Source organism: Bos indicus, chromosome 2 (assembly GCF_029378745.1).
Source record: "Bos indicus isolate NIAB-ARS_2022 breed Sahiwal x Tharparkar chromosome 2, NIAB-ARS_B.indTharparkar_mat_pri_1.0, whole genome shotgun sequence".
NCBI lineage: Eukaryota > Metazoa > Chordata > Mammalia > Artiodactyla > Bovidae > Bos > Bos indicus.
In genome coordinates, this window is record NC_091761.1 from 84,884,090 (window position 1) to 84,907,857 (window position 23,768).

A 23,768-nucleotide genomic window follows, 5' to 3' on the forward strand; every position below is an offset into this window, starting at 1 on the left:
CAAATAACATTTAGTTAAACATTTCTCCCAGAGCAGCAAAGGACTCCTCAAAATAGCTGCTCCCTCTTGAGAAGCCAGCACAGATTTATCCCACAATGTAGGATGGCAGTGTTATCCTGCATGATTGGATCATGAAAAGATATAAATACTCTTGTTGCTCTTCCAAGTGTTCTCATTTCTGTATGCAAGGATTTGTAAATATCATCATCATTCTACTGTCTCACTCTTCAAAATAAAAATACACATAACACATTTGGGGGGAAATATTTAATTGGTAAATAGCAACAGTACAGTTTGGACATAGTCCTGAAAGTGATAAGAAATATATCATCCAAGAGGACCAATTTGTCAGTGTGTATATTGACAGCCAAAAAAATTTTTTTAACATTCAGGCACAGAGAACAGAACTTAAAAATAGAGATTGGCTTAAATTTAGATTGGATTCTAGAAAATGATCATATATATCCAATCTAACTCATAGAAATAGATTTTTGAGAAATTACGGGAAAAGGCAGGGAATTATTCAATATATAAGTCCATCTGCTGTGTTTAGGTCCAGATAAGTACCTAAGCCATTGAAAACAATTTATAAAGTTTCCTAGGAATACAGGAGTCAAAAAATCTTGGAAATCCAGTCCACCACTAAAAGTATTCTCTAAATCAACAATACTCTGAATCTGAATTCTAGAAAAACACCTCAGGTGCAATACATCACTGAATTCAATTGTATGTCAAATTGAAATACAATCTATAGGACACAGAATCCTCAGTTTTTCCTTTTAAAATGATCATTGATTCAACAAACTCATATTGAATTTGAATTTGGTACTGGAACTAGGGATCCAAACGTGATTAAGGCATGGCCAGTCTGTGACCTCATAGAATAGAGCAGAAGGCACAGACCCACCAATGGTAAAGATACAGGATGCTGAGAGCTGTGATAACAACAGCCCATCCAGATAAATACAGACTCTGGAGCTTCAAACGCCATACAAGGCAATAGCTCAGCTGGAGGCAGCAGCATCTTTTAATTAAGGACCAGACTCTGTGGTGAATTCAAATAGTGTTCTTTCTTTTAAGTGGGTGCTACCGTTTCTAAAATAACTTTTTTTCTGGCCAGAAGAAGAAGAAAAAAAAAACTACAAAGCAGTGGAAGTTTAAAAAAAGCAATTCGGGTTCAATACTAAGGCTTGTGGAAAGGAGGACAGCCCTTTACATTACACAGGGTGCCAAAGTCCAGGCATCTAGGGGACCTTACATAAAAGGAGACACACCAAAGGATGCCCAGACTCAGGATATGATGGTGCTGGGGTGGGATAGGAGAGGGACGTTGTTGAAGTAGAAAGAGAGAGAAAGGGCAGCCTGAGAAGGCCTTAAAGCTCTTGAGAAAGCATTTTTATTTTTTTATTTTTTATTTTTTTTGAGAAAGCATTTTTAATTCAAAACTCACATGTTTGATCAGAATTACATTGGAAGAAGATCATGTTTTTCACTTTAAGAATTCTTGCTTAGTTACATTCCCAGCATTTAAGCAAATACCTATTGTATTCATTTCCTAGGGTCATTATAACGAAGTACCACAAATTGGATATTCTCAACAGAAATGTATTGTCTCACAGTTCTGGAGGCCGAAAGTCCAAAATCAAGGTGCTAACAGACTTCTGAGCACTGTGAGGGCAGGATCTGCCCCAGGCCTCTCACCTTGGCTTGTAGATGACTGTCTTCATATGTATATAGCATTCCCCCTGAATGGCATGTCTTTATCCAAATTTCCCCTTTTCACAAGGACAACAGTCATATTATTTTAAGGTCAATCCTAATGATCTTATTTCTAACTTGATTACCTCTGTGAAGACCTGCTCTGTAAATAAAGTCATATTCTGAAGTACTACAGTTAGGACCTCAGCATATAAATTTTCAGGAGACACAATTCAACCCATAACATCTATATTATAAAAGACATGGCCCCTGCCCACAAAGAGTTTATAAGCTAATTGTGAAGTCAGGAATGAGTCACATGAGACAATTCAAGAAAAGACATTCAGAGGATGTAATCGAATTATAAGCTCTGTGTTTTGGGCAAAAGTCTCTAGGGTAGTGGTTCCTAAACATACATGAGCATTGGCGTCTTCGTAATTATTGCCACATCTTGGTAGCACTATTTACTTGGTGCTTTTTAATCTTTACTTAGGTAAAATACCTAAGTAAGTGTATCACAGTCCATTAATGAAAAAGCAGTATCCTTGCTAAAAATAGCAAGGCAAACTTAAAAGTAAACACACCATTATTAAAATTTTTAAAACAGTCCATAAACTATATGAAATCCTCTCACCTTATTTGTTAACACAGCAGTAAAGGCTAGTACACTGGAGAGAGCTCTTTGAATTGGGAAATCATAAGACAATTTTAATCAAATTTGTTACCATCAATCTAACCTTGGATAAGCAACTTAACCTACTGTGTTTCCTCATCTAGTTTCCACCATCAGGTAGCACAGTTAAAATTAAGTGGTTGGTTGCCATAACAATTATAGGAAACGTGCCTGAAAGAACTCTCTAAATATAAAAGCACTCTGAGCGCCGAAGAATTGATGCTTTTGAACTGTGGTGTTGGAGAAGACTCTTGAGAGTTCCTTGGACTGAAAGGAGATCCAACCAGTCCATTCTGAAGGAGATCAGCCCTGGGTGTTCTTTGGAAGGAATGATGCTAAAGCTGAAACTCCAGTACTTTGGCCACCTCATGCGAAGAGTTGACTCACTGGAAAAGACCCTGATGCTGGGAGGGATTGGGGGCAGGAGGAGAAGGGGACGAGAGAGGATGAGATGGCTGGATGGCATCACTGACTCAATGGACACGAGTCTCAGTGAACTCCGGGAGTTGGTGATGGCCAGGGAGGCCTGGCGTGCTGTGATTCATGGGGTCGCAAAGAGTCGGACATGACTGAGCGACTGAGCTGATCTGAATGCTCGGCAAAAATAAACCTATATTTATTAAATGTTTGGTGGTACTACAGAACATGGATTGGACTAGATGTCAGATTGTGCAGATTACTTATGCAGCTAATAATAAAGGCCTAAACAAAATGAGAAGGAAGAGGTGACAGTATAGGACTTCCCTGGTGGTCCAGTGGTTAAGATTCTGTGCTTCCAATGCAAAGGGATGCAGGTTTGATCCCTGGTTAGAGAACTAAGATTCCACAATGCCCTGTGATGTGGTTAAAAAAAAAAAAAAAGAGGTGACAATGCCAGAAATCATTACTAAATTAAAACTAAAAAATATATATAGCATTTCCACTAACAAAAATAGGAAAAAGAAGAACTTGTGTGGCATGTCAGTCAAATTGTTTTGAACAAGCTGAGTGTGAGAAATGAGTAAGATATTCAGAGAGAAGTAATCTTGGGAGTTTTAAACAGAGGTTGGGACTTAACTAGTGGTGTGCTGGCAAACTAGCTCTGGGTAAGTGGGAGGAAGCTCTAATTTCAAATATTTGCCCCTTCCTGTGATGTAACTGCTCTCATCACAGCTGCCTTCATGCTAACTACAGGAGGACCTGGGAAGAGATGTGCAGAACTGGCTCTCATGAGCCAGGAAGTGATGGCTCCAGGCACCCTTGATGGAAATGAAGCTTTCTGCTTTGACTGGGAGTGAATGACACCATTCAAGGACAGATATATTAAAAAGAAGAGACTTCATAATAAAGCCTAAAGAATATTTAGAGGACAAGAGGGAAAAAGGAGTTTCAGTAAAGAGGAAAAGAAGAATTGCCAGAAAACTGGAGGAGCTGGAACAGCTTCACAGCCAATGAAGAAGCAGCTTCGAAAACTGGGGGCAGTAGACAGCCCGTAAGGCAGCAGCTGAGGACTGACAAACAGCTCAGTCCTGACTTCTAAGCGTTATCACTGACTTGCAAGTGCATAATTCTGGCAAAGAAGAGGGAGAGAGAGACCATTGTAACCTCTTAAAAATAAGAATTCTCGCAAACAAGAGGGGGAGAGAGACTATTGTAACCTCTTAAACATAAGAATTCTCCACATATGTCATTATTTCTTCCTATCCCTTTCTTCATAGAGACATTAAAGAAATTTTGTTGAAATATTTCAGCTCATGGACACTTTTGGGTGTTGGTCACATCTGCCTTTAGAAAACTAGTTACAATTTAGAGAAAGATGTGGAAGTTATAAATTCATTGCAAAAGACTTTAATAGGAGCTATGTATATGTGAAGAACTGACTCACTGGAAAAGACCCTGATGCTGGGAAAGATTGAAGGTGGAAGGAGAAGGGGACGCCAAGGATGAGATGGTTAGATGGTACCACCGACTCAACAGATATGAATTTGGGCAAACTCCGGGAGTTGGTGATGGACAGGGAGGCCTGGCATGCTGCAGTCCATGGGGTCACAAAGAGTTGGACACAACTGAGCGACTGAACTGAACTGATACGTGTGCTTCGTCGCTCAGTCATGTCCAACTCTTTTGGACCCCCATGAACTGTAGTCCACCAGGCTCTGCTGTCCATGGGGATTCTCCAGGCAAGAAAAGTGGAGTGGGTTGCCATTTCCTCCTCCAGAGGATCTGCCCAACCCAGGGATCGAACTCAGGTCTCCTGCACTGCAGGCAGATTCTATACTGTCTGAGCCACCAGGGAAGCTACCTAATAGGAGTTAAACAGTCATATTAGACCATCTCAGCCTTTCTTATGTTCAGAGCTTATAAACACACTCAGCCCCATGGATTTATTATCCCAAAGAATGGGGTGCTCTACTGCAAAAGAGCTGCAAGAAATGATAGTAATATTTAATAAGAGAAGTCAACTGAAACACTGACAGTTAAAAAGAAACTCATTCACTGAAGTTGCTCAAAGTGACAATAATTATGAGGGGAGGGGTATTTTAGACAGTGCTATAAAAACTAGTAAAAAAACAGTTTATAAAATAAATTTCTATGAGCCTCCATTAAAGGAGCTAACTCAGGATACTCTACAGAATCTTCAAAGATGAATGGATGTTCAAAAGAGGCACAGCAAATACCCGTTTAGCATGTTCCAGTATAACCAACAAATTTACTCAAGACAAAGCAGAGAGACTGAGAAAGAGAACCATCTAAGCAGGGTAGGAATCATTCCAGACAACAGAGCACATGCTCCTTGGGGAGCATAAACTGTGCAGTTCTTCTAAGCATCCCACCAGGCTGAGTGGAATTTTAGTTTAAAAAGATAGTATATACATAAACAGCCCCGTTGGAGTAGAGAATGACACAGAGAAAAGGCTAATAGAGTTTTGCCAAGACAATGCATTGGTCATAGCAAACACCCTCTTCCAACAACACAAGAGAAGACTCTACACATGGTCATCACCAGTCGGTCAATACCAAAATCAGATTGATTACACTCTTTGCAGCCAAAGACGGAGAAGCTGGATATAGTCAGCAAAAACAAGACCAGGAGCTAACTGTGGCTCGGATCATGAATTCCTTATTGCCAAATTCAGACTTAAATTGAAGAAAGTAGAGAAAACCACTAGACCACTCACTCAGGTATGACCTAAACCAAATCCCTTACAATTATACAGTGGAAGTGACAAATAGATTCAAGGGATTAGATCTGATAGACAGAGTCCTGAAGAACTATGGACAGAGGTTTGTGACATTGTACAAGAGACAGGGATCAAGACCATCCCCAAGAAAAAGAAATGCAAAAGGGCAAAATGGATGTCTGACAAAGCCTTACAAATAGCTGTGAAAAGAGAAGTGAAAGGCAAAGGAGAAAAGGAAAAATTTACCCATTTGAATGGAGAGTTCCCAAGAATAACAAGGAGAGATGACAAAACCTTCTTCAGTGATCAATGCAAAGAAATAGAGGAGAACAATAGAATGGGAAAGACTAGAGATCTCTTCAAGAAAATTAGAAATACCAAGGGAACATTCCATGCAAAGATGGGCACAATAAAGGACAGAAATGGTATTCACCTAACAGAAATAGAAGATATTAAGAGGTGGCAAGAATACACAGAAGAACTATACAAAAAAGATATTCATGACCCAGATAATCACGATGGTTTGATCACTCACTTAGAGCCAGACATCCTGGAAGCAAAGTCTAGTGGGCCTTAGGAAGAATCACTAGGAACAAAGCTAGTGGAGGGGATGGGATTCCAGCTGAGCTATTACAAATCCTAAAAGATGATGCTGTGAAAGTGCTGCACTCAATATGCCAGCAAATCTGGAAAACTCAGCAGTGGCCTCAGGACTAGAAAAGATCAATTTTCAATTCCAATCCCAAAGAAAGGCAATGCCAAAGAATGCTCAAACTACCACACAATTGAACTCATCTGACATGCCAGTAAAGCAATGTTCAAAATTCTCCAAGCCAGGCTTCAGCAATATGTGAACCGTGAACTTCCAGATGTTCAAGCTGGTTTTAGAAAAGGCAGAGGAATCAGAGATCAAATTGCCAACATCTGTTGGATCATCGATAAAGCAAGAGAGTTCCAGAAAAATGTCTACTTCTCCTTTATTAACTACTCCAAAGCCTTTGACTGTGTGGGTCACAACAAACTGTGGAAAATTCAAGAGATGGGAATATCAGACCACCTGACCTGCCTCTTGAGAAATCTATCTGCAGGTCAAGAAGCAACAGTTAGAACTGGACATGGAACAACAGACTGGAAAAATCGCTAAAGGAGTACATCAAGGCTGTTTTTTGTCACCCTGCTTATTTAACTTATATGCAGAGTACATCATGAGAAATGCTGGACTGGAGGAAGCACAAGCTGGATTCAAGATTGCCGGGAGAAATATCAATAACCTCAGATATGCAGATGACAACACACTTATGGCAGAAAGGGAAGAGGAACTAAAAAGCCTCTTGATGAAAATGAAAGAGGAGAGTGAAAAAGTTGGCTTAAAACTCAACATTCAGAAAACGAAGATCATGGCATCTGGTCCCATCACTTCATGGCAAATAGAAGGGGAAACAGTGGAAACAGTGACAGACTTTACTGTTTTGGGCTACAAAATCACTGCATATGGTGACTGCAGCCATGAAATTAAGACACTTGCTCCTTGGAAGAAAAGCTATCACTAAACTAGACAGCATATTAAAAAGCAATGACAATACTTTGCCAACAAAGGTCCATCTAGTCAAAGCTATGACTTTTCCAGTAGTCATGTATGGATGTGAGAGTTGGACTATAAAGAAAGCTGAGCGCCGAAGAATTGATGCTTTTGAACTGTGATGTTGGAGAAGACTCTTGCGAGTCCCTTGGACTGCAAGATCCAACAAATCTATCCTAAAGGAAATCAGTCCTTAATATTCATTGGAAGAACTGATACTGAAGCAAAACTCCAATACTTTGGCCATCTGATGCAAAGAACTGACTCATTTGAAAAGACCCTGATGCTGGGAAAGATGGAAGGTAGGAGAAGAAGGGGATAACAGAGGATGAGATGGTTGGATTGCATCACCAACTCAATGGACAGGAGTTTGAGGAAACTTCAAGAGTAGGTGATAGACAGGGATTCCTGGCGTGCTGCAGTCCATGTGGTTGCAAAGAGTTGGACATGACTGAGTGACTGAACTGAAGTGAACTGAAACACAAGCGAACTTCTTTTCTGACACTCAAGATAAAATGGGAGTTTGTTCCAATGTTGGAAGTAAAGCTACCAGCACTCAATACTTTTTTAAGTCTCATTGCCTTCCTAAGGGTTTTTTCAAGATTGATCTTGACTATACTCAAAAATCACCTGTAGGATTTGAATTTATAACCTAACTATCTTTAAAATGCAACTCCACTGTGGAGGAGATTCCACAGACCCTATTTTTTCTGACTATATCACTAAGTAACCATGAGTGCTGAGTGCTGAGTGCTAGGTCCCTTCAGTCGTGTCTGTCTCTTTGCAACCCTATGGACTGTAGCCTTTCAGGCTTCTCTGTCCATGGGATTCTCCAAGAAAGAATACTGAAGTGGGTTGCCATGCCCTCCTCCATGAACCTTCCTGACCCAGGGATCGAACCCATGTCTCATACGTCTCCTGCACTGGCAGGCAGATTCTTTACCACTAGCGCCACCTGGGAAGCCATATATATAACATAACATATATAACCTTTATATATAAACTTGTCAATATGCTATATAACATATAAACATATAAACAAGAGTAACCATGAGTATGTTACTTAATCCATCTGAGCCCTTTATGAAATGAGACCAGTGAAGTAAATGATCACTCATTTCCTTTGTAAATCTAAAATCTCTATGACTATAACTGTACATAATACTATATATTGTCACCCTGCTTATTTAACTTATATGCAGAGTACATCATGCGAAATGTCAGGCTAGATGAAGCACAAGCTGGCATCAAGATTGGCAGAAGAAATATCAATAAACTCAGATATGCAGATGACACCATCATTATGGCAGAAAGAGAAGAAGAACTAAAGAGCCTCTTGATGAAAGTGAAAGAGGAGAGTGAAAAAGTTGGCTTAAAGCTCAACATTAAGAAAACGAAGATCATGGCATCTGGTCGCATCACTTCATGGAAAATAGATGGGAAAACAATGGAAACAGTGACAGACTTTATTTTGGGGGCTCCAAAATCACTGCATATGGTGACTGCAGCCATGAAATTAAAAGATGCTTGCTCCTTGGAAGAAAAGTTATGACCAACCTAGACAACATATTAAAAAGCAGAGACATTACTTTGTCAACAAAGGTCTGTCTAGTCAAAGCTATGGTTTTTCCAGTAGTCATGTTTGGTTGTAAGAGTTGGACTATAAAGAAAGCCGACCAGCAAAGAATTGATGCTTTTGAACTATGGTCTTGGAGAAGATTCTTGAGAGTTCCTTGGACTATAAGGAGATCAAACCAGTCCATCCTAAAGGAAATCAGTCCTGAATATTCATTGGAAGGACCGCTGTTGAAGCTGAAACTCCAGTACTTTGGCCACCTGATGCAAAAAACTGACTCATTTGAAAAGACCCTGATGCTGGGAAAGATTGAAGGCAGGAGGAGAAAGGGAAGACAGAGGATGAGATGGTTGGATGGCATCAAACAACTTGATGGACATGAGTTTGAGTAAGCTCCGGGAGTTGGTGATGGACAGGGAAGCCTGGCATGCTGCAGTCCATGGAATTGCAAAGAGTTGGACACAACTGAGCAACCGAACTGAACTGAACTAATGACTGTAACTTTCAAAATAAATTTCAGTAGATGAATAATATATTTTAATGATTCCCAATGACAAAAAAAAAAAAAAAAAACAGTACTTCACTACCACTTTGGGCTTTCCCAGTTGTTCAGCAGTGAAAAATCTGCCTGCTGTGTAGGAGACACAGGAGACATGGGTTCAATCCCTCAGTCAGGAATATCACCTGGAGGAAAAAATGGCAACCTGCTCCAGTATTCTTGCCTGGAAAATCCCATCAATAGAGGAGTTTGGGGAGCTACAGGCCATGGGGTCACAAAGAGACACAACTGAGCATGACGAGTAAGTGAGTGTCAACTTCACTTCAGTACTAGCATTCAGTTTTCTTAAATAAGTAACAAGGTTTCCTTACATTTGAATTAAACTTATGTGGGATGAGGAATTCCAGGGTTCTATACGTAAGGATGATAATATGGCTGCTTATCTTAGCGATATTGCCATAGTTTCAAAGACAAACAAGTAATAATAATAATTTCTAGAAGAAATTTTGTTATTTTCATAGCACTCCATTCAGGCAAGTGAATTATGTGATGCACTAGAAAATTCTAAGTTAGCTGACATATGCTGACTGTAACCCTGCTCAAATCAGCATTTGCAGTGGGTCACGTGCATAGCAAAATTCACCTTATTTATCCCCTTGAAATGGCTCAGGAATGACAGATTTTGGCAGTTAAAGTGAACAAAGAAAAAAATGGCTGTTACACAGCCCCAAAGTAAGAATTTAACCTCCTTCAGATGTTCACTGAATTCTTAAGGCTTTCCCTTTTCACATGAAATGTTTCATCATATCAAAAATATGCCACAGGACTTACACTTACAGAAAAACCTATTTATTTGGATGCTTTAAAAAGATACATATTAAATACTTAGAATCCTATTAGTTATTGTAAATTTTCAGTTGGAAATTTCAAGATTTTTTTAGGTTAGTCTTTCAGTAACATATCTGCTTCTATATTACAGCTTAATGATGTAACTATAGTCTAAAAAATTGTTCTTCTTTTTGTAGAGTAAAAATATGATCATTCCTTGATCTGTCAATAATCATATAATAGCACTTTTTCATACCAGAAGTATAATAGTTATATAATGAAAATACAAGTATATATTTCTGAATATCAAAAACAGTACAGACATTCTTCATGTCAAACTCACAGTTTTCAGAAAAATATCCAAGTTTGCTTAGCGTGGAAGATGCATGTTTTGAAAACATGGCCAAAAAAGTGAGTGTTTGAAGCAGCAGAGTTCAGGGAGTAAATTTATTTGTATTTAAACATACAGCGTTTCCATATTAAAGATGGAATCCATGGGTAAGGAAACAGCAATCTAAAGGCCAATATATTGTATATAATTGGGAAAAAACTAGAATGACAGCACTATATTTTCTTAAATATAGATATTTAAAAATTTTTTTCAGATGCCTGCTACACAGTAAACTCCTAACATTGTTGAGCAAACAAATGAATGGATGAATACCAAAAATAATCTTTTGAATAAAATCATTAAGAGAAAACTACACAGATGGCCAACTGGCACATGAAGAGATGGTAAACATCGCTAATTATCAGAGAAATGTACATTAAAACCACCAGGAGGTATCACCTCACACCTGTCAGAACGATCATCAAAAAAACAAAAATGCTGGTGAGGATGCAGAGCAAAAGGAACCCTCCTACACTATTGGTAGGAATGTACATTGGTCCAGCCACCAGGGAAAACACTATGGTGGTTCCTCAAAAAACGAAAAATAGAAGTACCCTATGATCCAGCAGTTCCACTCCTGAGTATATAAACACTAATATTAAAAGATACATGCACCTTGATGTTCATAGCAGCATGTTCTACAGTAGTCACGAACAAATACTCTTAAGTGTATTTGATAGCTACTCTGGAAACTAAATACCTAATGCATACATTATTCCACTCGACTGAATTTCAGATTAAACTGCAGTTTTTCTATCGCCTTGGAAGTCATGCTGGTTTAGAACCTACATAATACTCAAATTAATATACTGCATTATTTAACAGTCATGTTTTAGGTGCTTTGTATAATCCCCAGAGCTCAAGCTCAAAAGAATGGATTTTGTTTTCTGTAAGTAGAAGTAACCCAGTATGTCACTTTAATCTGAAAATCCCTTCTTCTGGACTCAGTGGCTAAATTCGTGCTGCTGCTTTAAACTACCAAGAAAATGGTTTCACTATTATTAACAATAGCCAACATAAGGATGATAGTTAACAATCAGTAAGCTCTTACAAAGAGCCCAGGCACTTTGCTAAGGATATTATATGCATTATCTCATTTAATTCTCATAATACTGGTACTCTTCTTCATCCTCTTTTTTTTTTAAAAAAAGATGAGGAACCTGAGATTTAAAAACATTATACAATTCTCTCAAGCTAGTAGGTAGAGTTGAATTTACTAGTCTGTCTGACTGCAGAGCCTGAACTCTTAACCACTGATAACCTCAGAATTTCTCAAAGTGTGCTGCATGTGACAATCCTGGGTGCGCAGCCCACAGACAAAAGTTATTTATTAACAGTTAATGCATGTTAGAAAGAAAAACAGCTAACACAACAAAACTCTCCCAGACCCTGTGGCTTCGAACAACAAGGTCAGGGTAGATAACCAGTTCATTTTCTTTAATCAGACGGTTTAAGGAAAAGGATAAATAGTACAAATGGTAATCCAACACTGTGAAAACCAAGAAAGTAATAATTAACTAAAGGTTGAAAAACACTGCACTATATTTTTCAACACACAAGAAGAAAAATGAAAACTGGTTCACAGGACACTTAAGCCCCAGTCTTGACTGCACCCAACTACCAGCATGGTTTCACCATTCTGGACCTTAGTTTTTCTTATCTATAAAACATGAGCTTAAACTTTGGGATCTTAGAGCTCAAAAATACATGATCCTAATGCCTTGGATCATTATTGCAATTTTATTGCAAGAGAAGACTCTTGAGAGTCCCTTGGACTGCAAGGAGATCAAATCAGTCAATCCAAATCAACCCTGAATATTCATTGGAAGGACTGATGCTGAAGCTGAAGCTCCAATACTTTGGCCACCTGATGCGAAAAGCCAACTCACTGGCAAAGACCCCCATGTTGGGAAAGATTGAGGACAAGAGAGGGGGCTGACAGAGGATGAGACAGTTGGATGGCATCACTGACTCAACAGACATGAGTTTAAGGAAACTCCAAGATATAGTGAAGGACAGGAAAGCCTGGCATGCTGCAGTTCATGGGGTCACAGAGAGTCGGACACAATTTAGTAACTGAACAACAGTCTTTAGAGATACAGTCAACACAGATGCTGAGAGGTATACTCAAACAATATTGGTAAATTATCTTTTTGCTACTGATCCATGACAAGAGAATAAGCTGATCCAGAATGTGAAATACAGTAAGCCCATTATTTAGTTTAGATGATTTTTTACAGCAAGATCTTCTCAATGAAGGAAGCTTCCACATTGATTTAAATTCTATAGAAAGTTTCTTACTGAGTCACAGATCAGTAACAAACAGTTCAGCCCATGTACCTGAAGTGGCCTGCACATGAGAAATGGCAAATAAAGCTTCTTGAAGTATTTTTCTTTTGAAGAATCCAAAAAACAAGCACAAGATAAAAGGTTAAGGGGAATTTAATAGTGAGCCTGAAACAAATTTAATATTTTCTGCCCCTCTTTAAAAAGTGTCCATTTGATTTTTCATGGAAAGCTGTCCGTGCTGATTGTCCAAGAGTTCTTACACAATAAAAGCATTTGGCTTTTTTTATTTGGAGAGTTTAGGTGGAGGCAATGAGTAGCAGTATTAAATTTGTGTGGGGTCAATTCTAATTTTGGAGACAAATTATAAATCTAGTGATTTCTGGAAGCTATCTGCAAGGTATTAGTGGCTATAATTTGGAGATTCAGGGCTATAGGTACATTGTGATCATCTCTGGAAATCCTGGGTGTACATGAGACTTTCTAGAGGGAGAAAATATAATTAGCTTCTGTTTTAAGAACAATGTTCACAGTCAAAGTTTCCCCAGATAGTGTTTTGACATTTTCAACATTTTTTCTTTGTACTCCCAATAGGATCTCTACATTGCCCAAACTGTCTCAAGATTCTTACTTCTGATCCAGAAGGACGTGTTTTCCCTCCAGATTAGTAGGGCTAAAAGTCATTCAGAGCAAACTGAACAGTGCAAAACATTAGCAATTAGCTAAACAAAAACAAATCATACTTCTAGGTAGGAAGAAAATGTAAGCCAAGAGAAACAACAATCAAAATGCACACTGTGCCAATAAGCCACACCTCACCAGCCCTATATTCCACCCAAATCCTTCCCCTTTGGGACTTATTTCTATAGAGACCATCTCTCAGTTCCACAAATAAACCTAGATGTTGCTAGGAAACAATCCGGCTTCTCAGGACACAGCTGAAAAGGAGTGGCTGCTTCCTACTAAGAGGTACAGAAACCTGAAGCTATTCCTGCTGTATGTGCGTTTATGAAACTTATTTCACAGAGCCCAAGAGAGAACATGTTATGCATATTCCTTTAGTCATGACAGCCTTAAATTCAGGACGTCACTAAGGCAGACGCCAGCATTCTTTTCCCATCCTAGCCCTGCATTCATTCTTTACTTTCAGGTCTTCTCTAAATTCATCATCTACCCTATCTCCCTTTAACAGGGGCCAAGAAAACTGTTTTGCATATTTTAAAATTACTAAATACTCATTTGGAAGATTTTTCCCATCATGTCATTGATTTTATTAAACTTTTGTAAATTTCCACATGGGTTGGAGTTGCTACTTTGAAAATTTTATGTCAAATTTTGTTACTTCTCGTGAAAACAACCGAGTGGTTTTTACCTATATTAAAGCAGCCCAAACTATTTCTGAAGCAGTAACTACAGAGGTAGCCCACTCACTTTTCATCCTGCCTTTGACAGCAGTTGTGTTCCTCTTTTTTCCTTTCTCATCTTAATAGCCATCCCAGCGGCTCAGTTAGGAAGGACTGCTGGTTCAAGAAAGGCTCACTCAGTTCAGTACAGTTCAGTTCAGTCGCTCAGTCGTGTCCGACTCTGTGACCCCATGAATCGCAGCACGCCAGGCCTCCCTGTGCATCACCAACTCCCGGAGTTCACTCACTACTGATGACTTAAACACGGGTGAAGATTTTTTCCTTTGGAGTGCCAGTCCAAGCTCTTTCTTTCTTCTCTGTAATCCTTGACTCTTAATCTTCCTGACTGATAACTTATGGTGGTTACCTGTATATAACAAGTCAAGACATCACATCCTTTCACCAGAGTCACAAGCACAAGAGAAAGTGGGGGTTAAAGACTCTCTTCATGAGGCTTTGGCTTCTCCTTGGAAAAGGAAGTTGCCCCAAAGTCTTCCCTTTACACACCACTGGCCAGAACTGGGTCACATGTGCACTCCTAGACTACTCACTACTTGGACTGCCACATCAGTTTAGACCCTTCTTAAGTCTAGAGAGGGCCTACTTGCCCTGAAATCAAGGGCTTGCTGCCCACCTCCTAAACCCATAATGAAGCAGGAATCAGGAAATGGCTGTCAGTTAAAGACCACAGAGCTGCCATCCCTCCCTTACCACATGGGATGGCCAAGTTGTCACAGAAGTAAGGCTGTCTCCAGTCTAGAAGTCAAAATAATCCATCCAGAATGAGATGAACTAGCCCCAGGAGAGAAAGGGCTATCTCTCCTTACTTAAATCAAGGCCTCTTACTCTCACTTTGAGGTCCCAGATAAGTCAATCTTTCTTTTAAACACAGCTGTGGTTCTGCAACTATATAAATGACCCATGCTTAATATTTCAGATGTTAGTACCTGGGCCTTTTAAAGTCATTTATTGTGGAAGACCTGTTAAAAACCAATAGTGTGTCTGAAAATACCACATATCTCATTCTACCTACATGATACTTCTATTCCTGAATTCTTGTCACTGTGTTCATCCATCCTTTTAAGAGGTCTGAGGGCACTAACTCCTCACCCCTCTTCCATGCTAGGGATCTAAAACAATTTGAAAATATACTAAGGAGACAAACATATGGGACTCAAACTACCATTTATTATTTATTCAGAGTTCTCTGGAAATGGCTAGATGGGGAAATTAAGCGGAACCTCTTATCACCCATCCTAAATCAAAAGTAGGGGAGAAACTTCTGCTCCAGGCCATATTGTAGTAATTAGTTCCAGACTTGTCTTCCTAATGAAATGACTGTAAAACTAGTAAGCAGTTATTTTATGACATTGCACAATAGACTAAAATCCCAGAGAGAAGGGAAACTTATAAGGTGACTCCATAACCATCCTGATCTTATCTGGGGAACAATTTCCTGAGTGCAGCACAGGGAGCTAGAGTTGATGACAGTTCTAATGAGCTAAAGAGGCAGCAATCAGAGTTTGGGTCAACTGAAGTGGCTAGAATCTGCAGGCAAGGCACTGGAAAGAGTGAGGAGGGAATAAAGGGGATCCCCCACAAGCCTTTGGCCGTGGTCTGGCTGCATACGTGCAGGGTGAGACTACCAAGGCTTTCCAGAGAGTAGCTGCTCCAGGGCTGAGAGTGCAATGGAGTTAAAGTAGTCAAGCAGTTCTGGAGAACAATGGACTTACATCCCAACCAGAGAGAATGGTTAACGTTTCAGGCATCTGGCTAAGACATCAGAAATGGCATTACTTAGGAATAAGCACAAAGTCCTAGAGTAAAGCCCACAAAAGACCTACTCTAACAAAGCCCCAAATCAAGTCCTAGCAAAATCCATAAAGGAGACTAAACCTGAAGACTGAATCCCACTAAGTTAGAAGAGCTGGATAACTATATTAGGCTTTCCACAGATACATTCTAACCAAGTGTTAAATCACAGCTAGTAAGTTCAGGGAAATAAATCATCCAACCAGAATAAAAATAAACATTAAAATTAAAAGTATGCCACAGAACTCAGAATTTCTACAATACAGAATCCTCAATGTCCACTGTAAAGTGAAAAAATGCAAAGAAACAGGAAAATGGGACTCACAGTCAACAGAAAAACAGACAATAAAAACAGACCCTTAGACAAGCCCCCTCTAAGACTGGATATAGCAGAGAATTTAAAGCAGATGCATTCAAACCAATTCAAGTAACTGAAAAAAGATATGGCCTGACAGAGTTAAGATATACCAGACTCTCATAAGAGAAATTAAAACTATAAAAAGGGAAATGCATAGTCTATCAATGAAAAGTCAAATAACTGAAATTTTTAAATCCGCTGAACAGGACTAACAGGAGAATGAAGAAAAACAAAAAGAAAAGTTGGCAAACTAAGTTGAATTTGAATACTAAAGAGATTAAAGAAAAATTAACCAGAGCCTCAGAACCTTAAAGAACAACAAGTAACATATGTATAACTAAAGTCTCAGAAAAAGAAGTTCTCAGAAAAAAAAAAAAAAAATATCCAAAGGATTCATGACCAAACTTATCACAATTTTCATTAAAAATTTTTACTTAAAAAGTTTAAAGAATCCCAACCAATATAAATAAAAAGAAAATCACACCTAGGTACATTATAGACAAACTGCTGAAAACTAAGATAAAGAGAAAAATATTGAAAGTAGCCAAAGGGAAAAAAAGAGACATTACATACAGGGAACCAAAAATATGATGATGATTTGTAAGAAAGACACAGAGAAAACTTGAAATTAACTAAAGAAGAATAGCACTTTTCAAGAGATATATTTGCCAAAATATTTTCCTAGCTATATCCTTGGGCTAATTCTCGATTCAGACCTCTGATCTATACTCTAGAAAGTGAAATAAATACAAGAACACCAAGATTTTGTGACTTTGGTCACTTGGGAATAAGATAAACTTGGCCTTCCTTTCCTTAGTTCCTTCTCAGTTAAATATAGATAAGGAAATAAAACAAGAGGGATGCAGAAACAGAAAGACGGTGGGGGAGAAACTATAAAGTAATATAGTTTATATTATAATATAGTAATAGGAATCATTGTCTTAAGTGATTCTAGCATCTTACAGATTAAATTGTTGTGGTTGTTTAGTTGCTAAATCATCTCCATTTCTTTTGCAACCCCATGGACTGTAGCCATCAGGCTCTTCTGTCCATGGGATTTCCCAGGCAAGAATACTGAAGTGGGTTGCCTTTCCTTCTCCAGAAGATCATCCTGACCCAGGGATCAAACCCACTTCTCCTGCTTTGGCAGGCAGACTCTTTACCACTAAGCCACCAGGGGAGCCCACAAATTAAAATATTCACACACAAAAAAGGAATCACTCTATGCAAGAAAATAAAGTTGTATCCCAAAAAATATCACATAAAAAAATCATCTAAAAAAACACAATATGCTATTTGTAGCTTCATATTAAGCATTACAAAATCTTAAGTGAGAAAAAAAAGGAAAAAATATGAGAAAAGTGAAAAGAAAAATGTTTCATAAAATCTAAAAGGGCAAAATTACATCAAAACCACAAGAGTTACCTCTAAAGTCACATCAAAACTGCAATATTCTTTTGCGAACAGAATAGATATTATATATAAACATATAATTTTAAAATTATGTATCTCCCTCACTATAAACATATATTTAAACACACCAGGGAACTCTGAAGACTTTTCCTCCCCTTTTTCTTTTTGTCATAAGAGGAAATAGAAAAATTAAAATTCATTGAATTTTTGTTTCGATTTCTTGCTATCTAGCATGATTCAGCATTAAAATTTACATAAGTAAATACAAATCAATTTTATTTTAGTCAATCTAAAATTGTCCAGAGAAACAAAGTGCAATCAAGGGTATTACTTTGCCTCAACTAGGGTTTCTCAACAGTGTGCGGACATGTGAGGATGGATAATTCTTTGTTGTGAGGGGGTGTCCTCTGCATTGTAAGATGTTTGGCAGCATCACTGATCTCCCATTTCCCCTATCCAGTTCTGCCAAACAAAAACATCGCCAAACACTGCCAAATGTCCCATAGAGGAAGTAGGCAAATTGCCCCTGTAGAGAAGCAGTGCATAAACTAGTTTTCCCACCCTACTCCCACTCTGTTCACACACACACACACACATAAAGTGCTTGGCTTATAATCTACATTGAAAGGAACAATGTCTTCTGATAAGACATCTGTTGTTAATTTTTTTTTTTTTTTTAAGAACTCCCTTCATGCAGCGATAAAGCTCTCAAACTTTGGGGAATGTTAAAATTTTCTTACTAGATTTGATTTAGATTTCTTTATGACTGGTTAGTAGGTTTTACTTCTGCTTTCAACTCAAGTAACAGATATTATATTTTCTGGCACATGGTTATTCATCATGAACTCACCTATGAAAAGAGATGCAAATCAGCTAAACAGGGTTGGGACACTTTCATTAAAACAAATAGCAACCTATATTTCTAAGTCATTTGTTAGAAGACTATGACACTTTCTTTACCTAATTGATCTAGGACCCATCAAGGAATTTTGAAATAAAAAGATACTTTAGACTGCAAGTTATTCTTAATGTAATTCAACCTTATGAAAATACAGAACATTTTTTATATCAGTTATCTAAATCCAAACATCTTTTTCATTGGTTTAAAAATACTAGTAAATGTTTATAGCCACCTCTTTTCAAAATGCAGCTAATGATCAAGGGTAAAGTGAAGTTTTAAAAAGAAAATACTGCAGGTTCTGACATTTAATTAGGGTAGAAATTAACCACAGAATTCATATCAGCAAAGTTATTTATAATTGTTGTTTCCCCTACCCCAAAGAAGAAGAAAAAAATTTCCAGGATATGGCTGTTTTAACTTATGTATGTGAATTTCTTCCCAGGAGAAAACACAGAATAGTATAATGTCAGAGCAAAATGTATGCGCTAAGTCACAAGCAAGTCCAGTTCATTTGACTCACCTATGTGATACAGTCCTATCCAATCACTGGGATCCACCTCCTCTTTAATGTCCCAGAAGATGATGAGGTTCTGGGCTTGCCCCAGTGTGTACTCATACATGCTGGCCGTCAAGCTGGAGCGGCTCTCAGAGGTCACCAGATCTGTGTCGCTGTTGGCCCGCTGTAGGGTCATATTCTCGGTCATGGAGCTCTGGGCAGCCAGGCTCTGGAGGTTCTCTGGACTCAGGGTGTACCGCATCTGGGGATTTCGACGCCTTACAAAAAGCAGGTGTTCCCGGGCTGAGCTAGCCATCCCGTCTGCCTCTCTGAAGTTGACTTCCTACAAAGCTGTAGAGACACACACATACAAAGCATTAGCATTACAATGCAAGGAATTACATTTAAGCTTCCCAGACAATGACTTTATGAGTGTTTGTTAAAGCCTAACCCATGCAATAATCTGCTGTCAAAATAAAACCTACTACTCTACTGTCAACTGATGATGTCAGAAACAACTTTCATAGGCTGAGGTCACATGATAGCAAAGGTCATCAAACACCTGTGGCCTCAATTTCATTACTGGGCACAGTGTCCTCATAGCAATTAAGAAGGGGCTTTCCCTACCATCCCTTTTATGTCTATCCTTCCTCCTTCGGAAATAGCATCCTCCTCTCCTTCACCCAACTCACATATTTATTTGTTGATGCAATTTAATTTTAAAATAGCAAGACAGAAAATTTTGACCCATGTTAAACAGAGTTGAAATACACCAGTGAGGACAAGTTCATGTGCTCAATTTCCTTCTCATAGGAATAAAACCCACCAAATCCTTCTTCAGGAACTTGCCCAAATGTTACCTCCTCACTTACATATAGTTGACCATTCCATTTAAAACTGCAACATCCAAGCATTTCCCACCCCTCCTTCCTTGCTTTACTTTTCTCAAAAGCAATTACTATGATCTGCTGTACCACAGAGCACCATGCACTTATTTGGTTCTTGTGTATTTTCCCCCACAAGAAGGTAAGCTTGAGGAAAGCATAGTCTCCTCAATAAAAGGTGATTGGAAAAACTGGGCAACCATGTGAAAAGAATGCAACTGGACCACTACCTTGCACCATACACAAAAAATCAACTGAAAATGGATTAAAAACTTGAAGACCTGAAACCATAGAACTCCTAGAAGAAAACACAGACCAAAATTTCTTTGACATAAATCATTGCAATATTTTTTTTGGTTCTGTTTCCTAAGGCAAAGGAAACAAAAGCAAAAGTAAATAAATGGTATCTAACTAAATTTAAAAGTTTTGGCACAGTAAAGGAAATCACTGATGAAACAAAAGAACAACCTACTGAATCGAAGAAAATATTTGTAAATGATATGACTGATAAGGAGCTAAACATGAGGAGATGATATATACTGATAAGGAGCTAAATAATCTGATAAGGAGCAAAAATATACAAAGAGCTCATGCAACTCAATATCAAAAAAAAAACAAACAACCCAATTAAAATATAGGCAGAAGACCTGAATAGACATTTTTCCAAAGAACACATACAGATGGCAAACAGGCACAAGAAAAAATGCTCAAAATTACTAATCATCAGGGAAATGCAATTCAAAACCACAATGAGATATCCCCTCATACCTGTCAGAATGGCTACCATCAAAAACCAAACAAATAACAAATGTTGGCTATGACATGGAGAAAAGGAAACTCTCCTGCACTGTTGGAGGAAATGTAAATCAGTACAGCCATTATGGAAAACCATATGGAGATTTTTCAAAATATTAAAAATAGAACTACCATATGATATAGCAAGGAGATCAAATCAGTCAATCTTAAGGGAGATCAACCCTGAATATTCACTGGAAGGGCTGATGCTGAAGCTAAAGCTCCAGTATTTTGGTCATCTAATGTGAACAGACAACTCATTGGAAAAGTCCCTGATGCTGGGAAAGATTGAGGGCAGGAGGAGAACAGGGCATCAACGGATGAGATGGCTGGACAGCATCACCGATGCAATGAACATGAACCTGGGCAAATTCGGGGAGATGTTGAGGGACAGGGAGGCCTGGCTTGCTGCGGTCCATGGGGTCACCAAGACTTGAACGTGACTGGGCAACTGAACAACAACAACAACAGCAGTGATACAGCAATTCCACTTCTGGGTATACACCCAAAAGAAATGAAAACGGGATCTCAAAGAGACATCTACACTCCCATGTTCACTGCTGTGTCATTTGAAATAGCCAAAATATGTAGACAACCCAAGTGTCATTTAACGAATAAATGGATAAAGAAGATGCAATATTGATGTATGTATGCAATACATACATTGGAATATTATCCAGCTGTGAGAAAGAAGAAAATCCTGCTGTTTGGAACAACACAGCTGAACACTGAAGCATCATGCTAAGTGAAATAAGTCAGAGAAAGAAATTATCTCACTTGTATGTGGAATCTAATTTAAAAAGAAAAGTCAAACACCTAGAAACAAACCAAAAGAGTGGTAACCATGGCCTGCAAGATGGGAATAATGGGGAGGTTGGTAAAGGCTACAAACTCTCAATTTTCAGATGAATAAGGTTTGAGGAGCTAAAGTGAACGATGAAGGACTACAGTTAATGACACCATATTATATAATTGAAATTTGCTAAGAGAGCAGAATTTAAATGTACTTATCAAAAAAAAATAATAAAAGAGGTGATGAAGGTGTTCATTAACGGGATGGTGGGAATCCTTTCACAATGTACACAAATATCAAATCATCATGGTGAAATGTTAAATATCTTACAATTGTATTATCAATTATACCACAATAAAGCTGAGAATTAAAAAAAAAAAAAAGAATGTAAGCTTCACAAATGCATGTTTGGTCACAGCTTCATCCCCAGCGTTTCCAACAGTGCCTCGTAAACAGTTCAGTCGCTCAGTTGTGTCCAACTCTTTGCAACCCCATGGACTGCAGCACACCAAGCTTCCCCATCCAGCACCAACTCCTAGACCTTGCTCAAACTCATGTCCATTAAGCTGGTGATGCCATCCCATCATCTAATCCTCTGTCATCCCCTTCTCCTCCTGCCTTCAATTTTTCCCAACATCAGGATCTTTTCCAGTGAGTCAGTTCTTTGCATCAGGCAGCCACAGTATTGGAGCCTCAGTTTCAGCATCAGCCCTTCCAATGAATATTCAGGACTGATTTCCTTTAGGATTGACTGGTTGGATCTCCTTGCAGTCCAACGGTCTCTCAAGAGTCTTCTCCAACACCACAGTTCAAAACTATCAATTCTTTGGCACTCAGCTTTCTTTATACTTTATATAGAGTATAAAGTATATACTCTATATACTTTATATATATAAAGTATATATACTTTATATATATATATAAAGTATACTCTATATACTTTATATATATATATATACTATATATATATACTCTATATGTACTTTATAGAGTATATATACTCTATATACTCTATATACTAAAGAGTATATACTTTATATATACTCTTTATACTTTATATAAAGTATACTCAGTATACTTTATACTTTATACTTTCTTTATACTTTCTCACATCCATACATGACTACTGGAAAAGCCATAGCTTTGACCAGATAGACCTTTGTTTGCAGAGTAATGTCTCCGCTTTTTAATATGCTGTCTAAGCCGGTCATAGCTTTTCTTCCAAGCAACCATCTTTTAATTTCATGGCTGCAATCACCATCTGCAGTGATTTTGGAGCCCAAGAAAATAAAGTTTGTTACTGCTTCCATTGTTTCCCCATCTATTTGCCATGAAGTGATGAGACCGATGCCATGATCTTCATTTTTTGAATGGTGAGTTTTAAGCCAGCTTTTTCATCCTCCTTTTTTACTTTCATCAAAAGGCTCTTTAGTTTCTCTTTGCTTTCTGCCATAAGGGTGTTTTCATCTGCATATCTGAGGTTATTGATATTTGTCCCGACAATCTTGGTTCCAGTTTATGCTTCATCCAGCATTTCACATGATGTACTCTGCATATACCCAGCATTTCACATGATGTACTCTACGTATAAGTTAAATAAGTAGCAAGACAATATACAGCCTTGATGTACTCCTTTCCCAATTTGGACCAGTAGGTAGTACAAAGTAGGTATCAATAAATGTTGAATAAGCAGATCAGCGACCAGTGAGCATCCTTCTCCAAGATACCCGTTAAGTTCCTAGGAGACACTCCTTACTATCTCCTAGATACTCATGAATTAACACCTTGAGTCCCTTTTCTGGGCCTGTCCTTTGCCACCCCTGATTTCTAACTGGTCCACAATATTTCTACCATCTAGATCATGATGTTATTTCCTTTGGCTCCCATCTAAAAGAACAAAGCCTTTCCTGTTTGAACTTAGATTCAGCCCCCTGCTGGCTCACTTTGAGTCTAGTCATAGATACCCTTTTTCTTCTCCATTGCCAGACTCTGACAGAGATTCTTTCCAAGACCTCTGTACTTTATTAAAAAAAACGAAGATCATGGCATCTGGTCATATCACTTCATGGAAAATAGATGGGGAAACAATGGAAACAGTGACAGACTTTATTTTGTTGGGCTCCAAAATCACTGTAGATGGTTGACTGTAGCCATGAAATTATAATGTATGGCTCTACATAGAATGAATATGGCTCTCTTCTTCACTACCTCTTTCATGACTA

At 38.4% G+C, this 23,768-nt stretch overlaps 1 protein-coding gene across 2 annotated transcripts in view; it reads right to left on the reverse strand.

Annotated features, from left to right (window-relative positions):
* HECW2 (HECT, C2 and WW domain containing E3 ubiquitin protein ligase 2) overlaps window positions 1–23,768 on the reverse strand; it is a 449,303-nt gene that overhangs the window by 239,619 nt on the left and 185,916 nt on the right. For both annotated transcript variants that reach the window (XM_070769675.1, XM_070769668.1), the window contains exon 2: window positions 19,099–19,425. In XM_070769675.1, coding sequence (XP_070625776.1) covers window positions 19,099–19,390 — 292 coding nt within the window. In that variant the 5' untranslated portion in view covers window positions 19,391–19,425. The remainder of the gene's footprint in view (window positions 1–19,098; window positions 19,426–23,768) is intronic.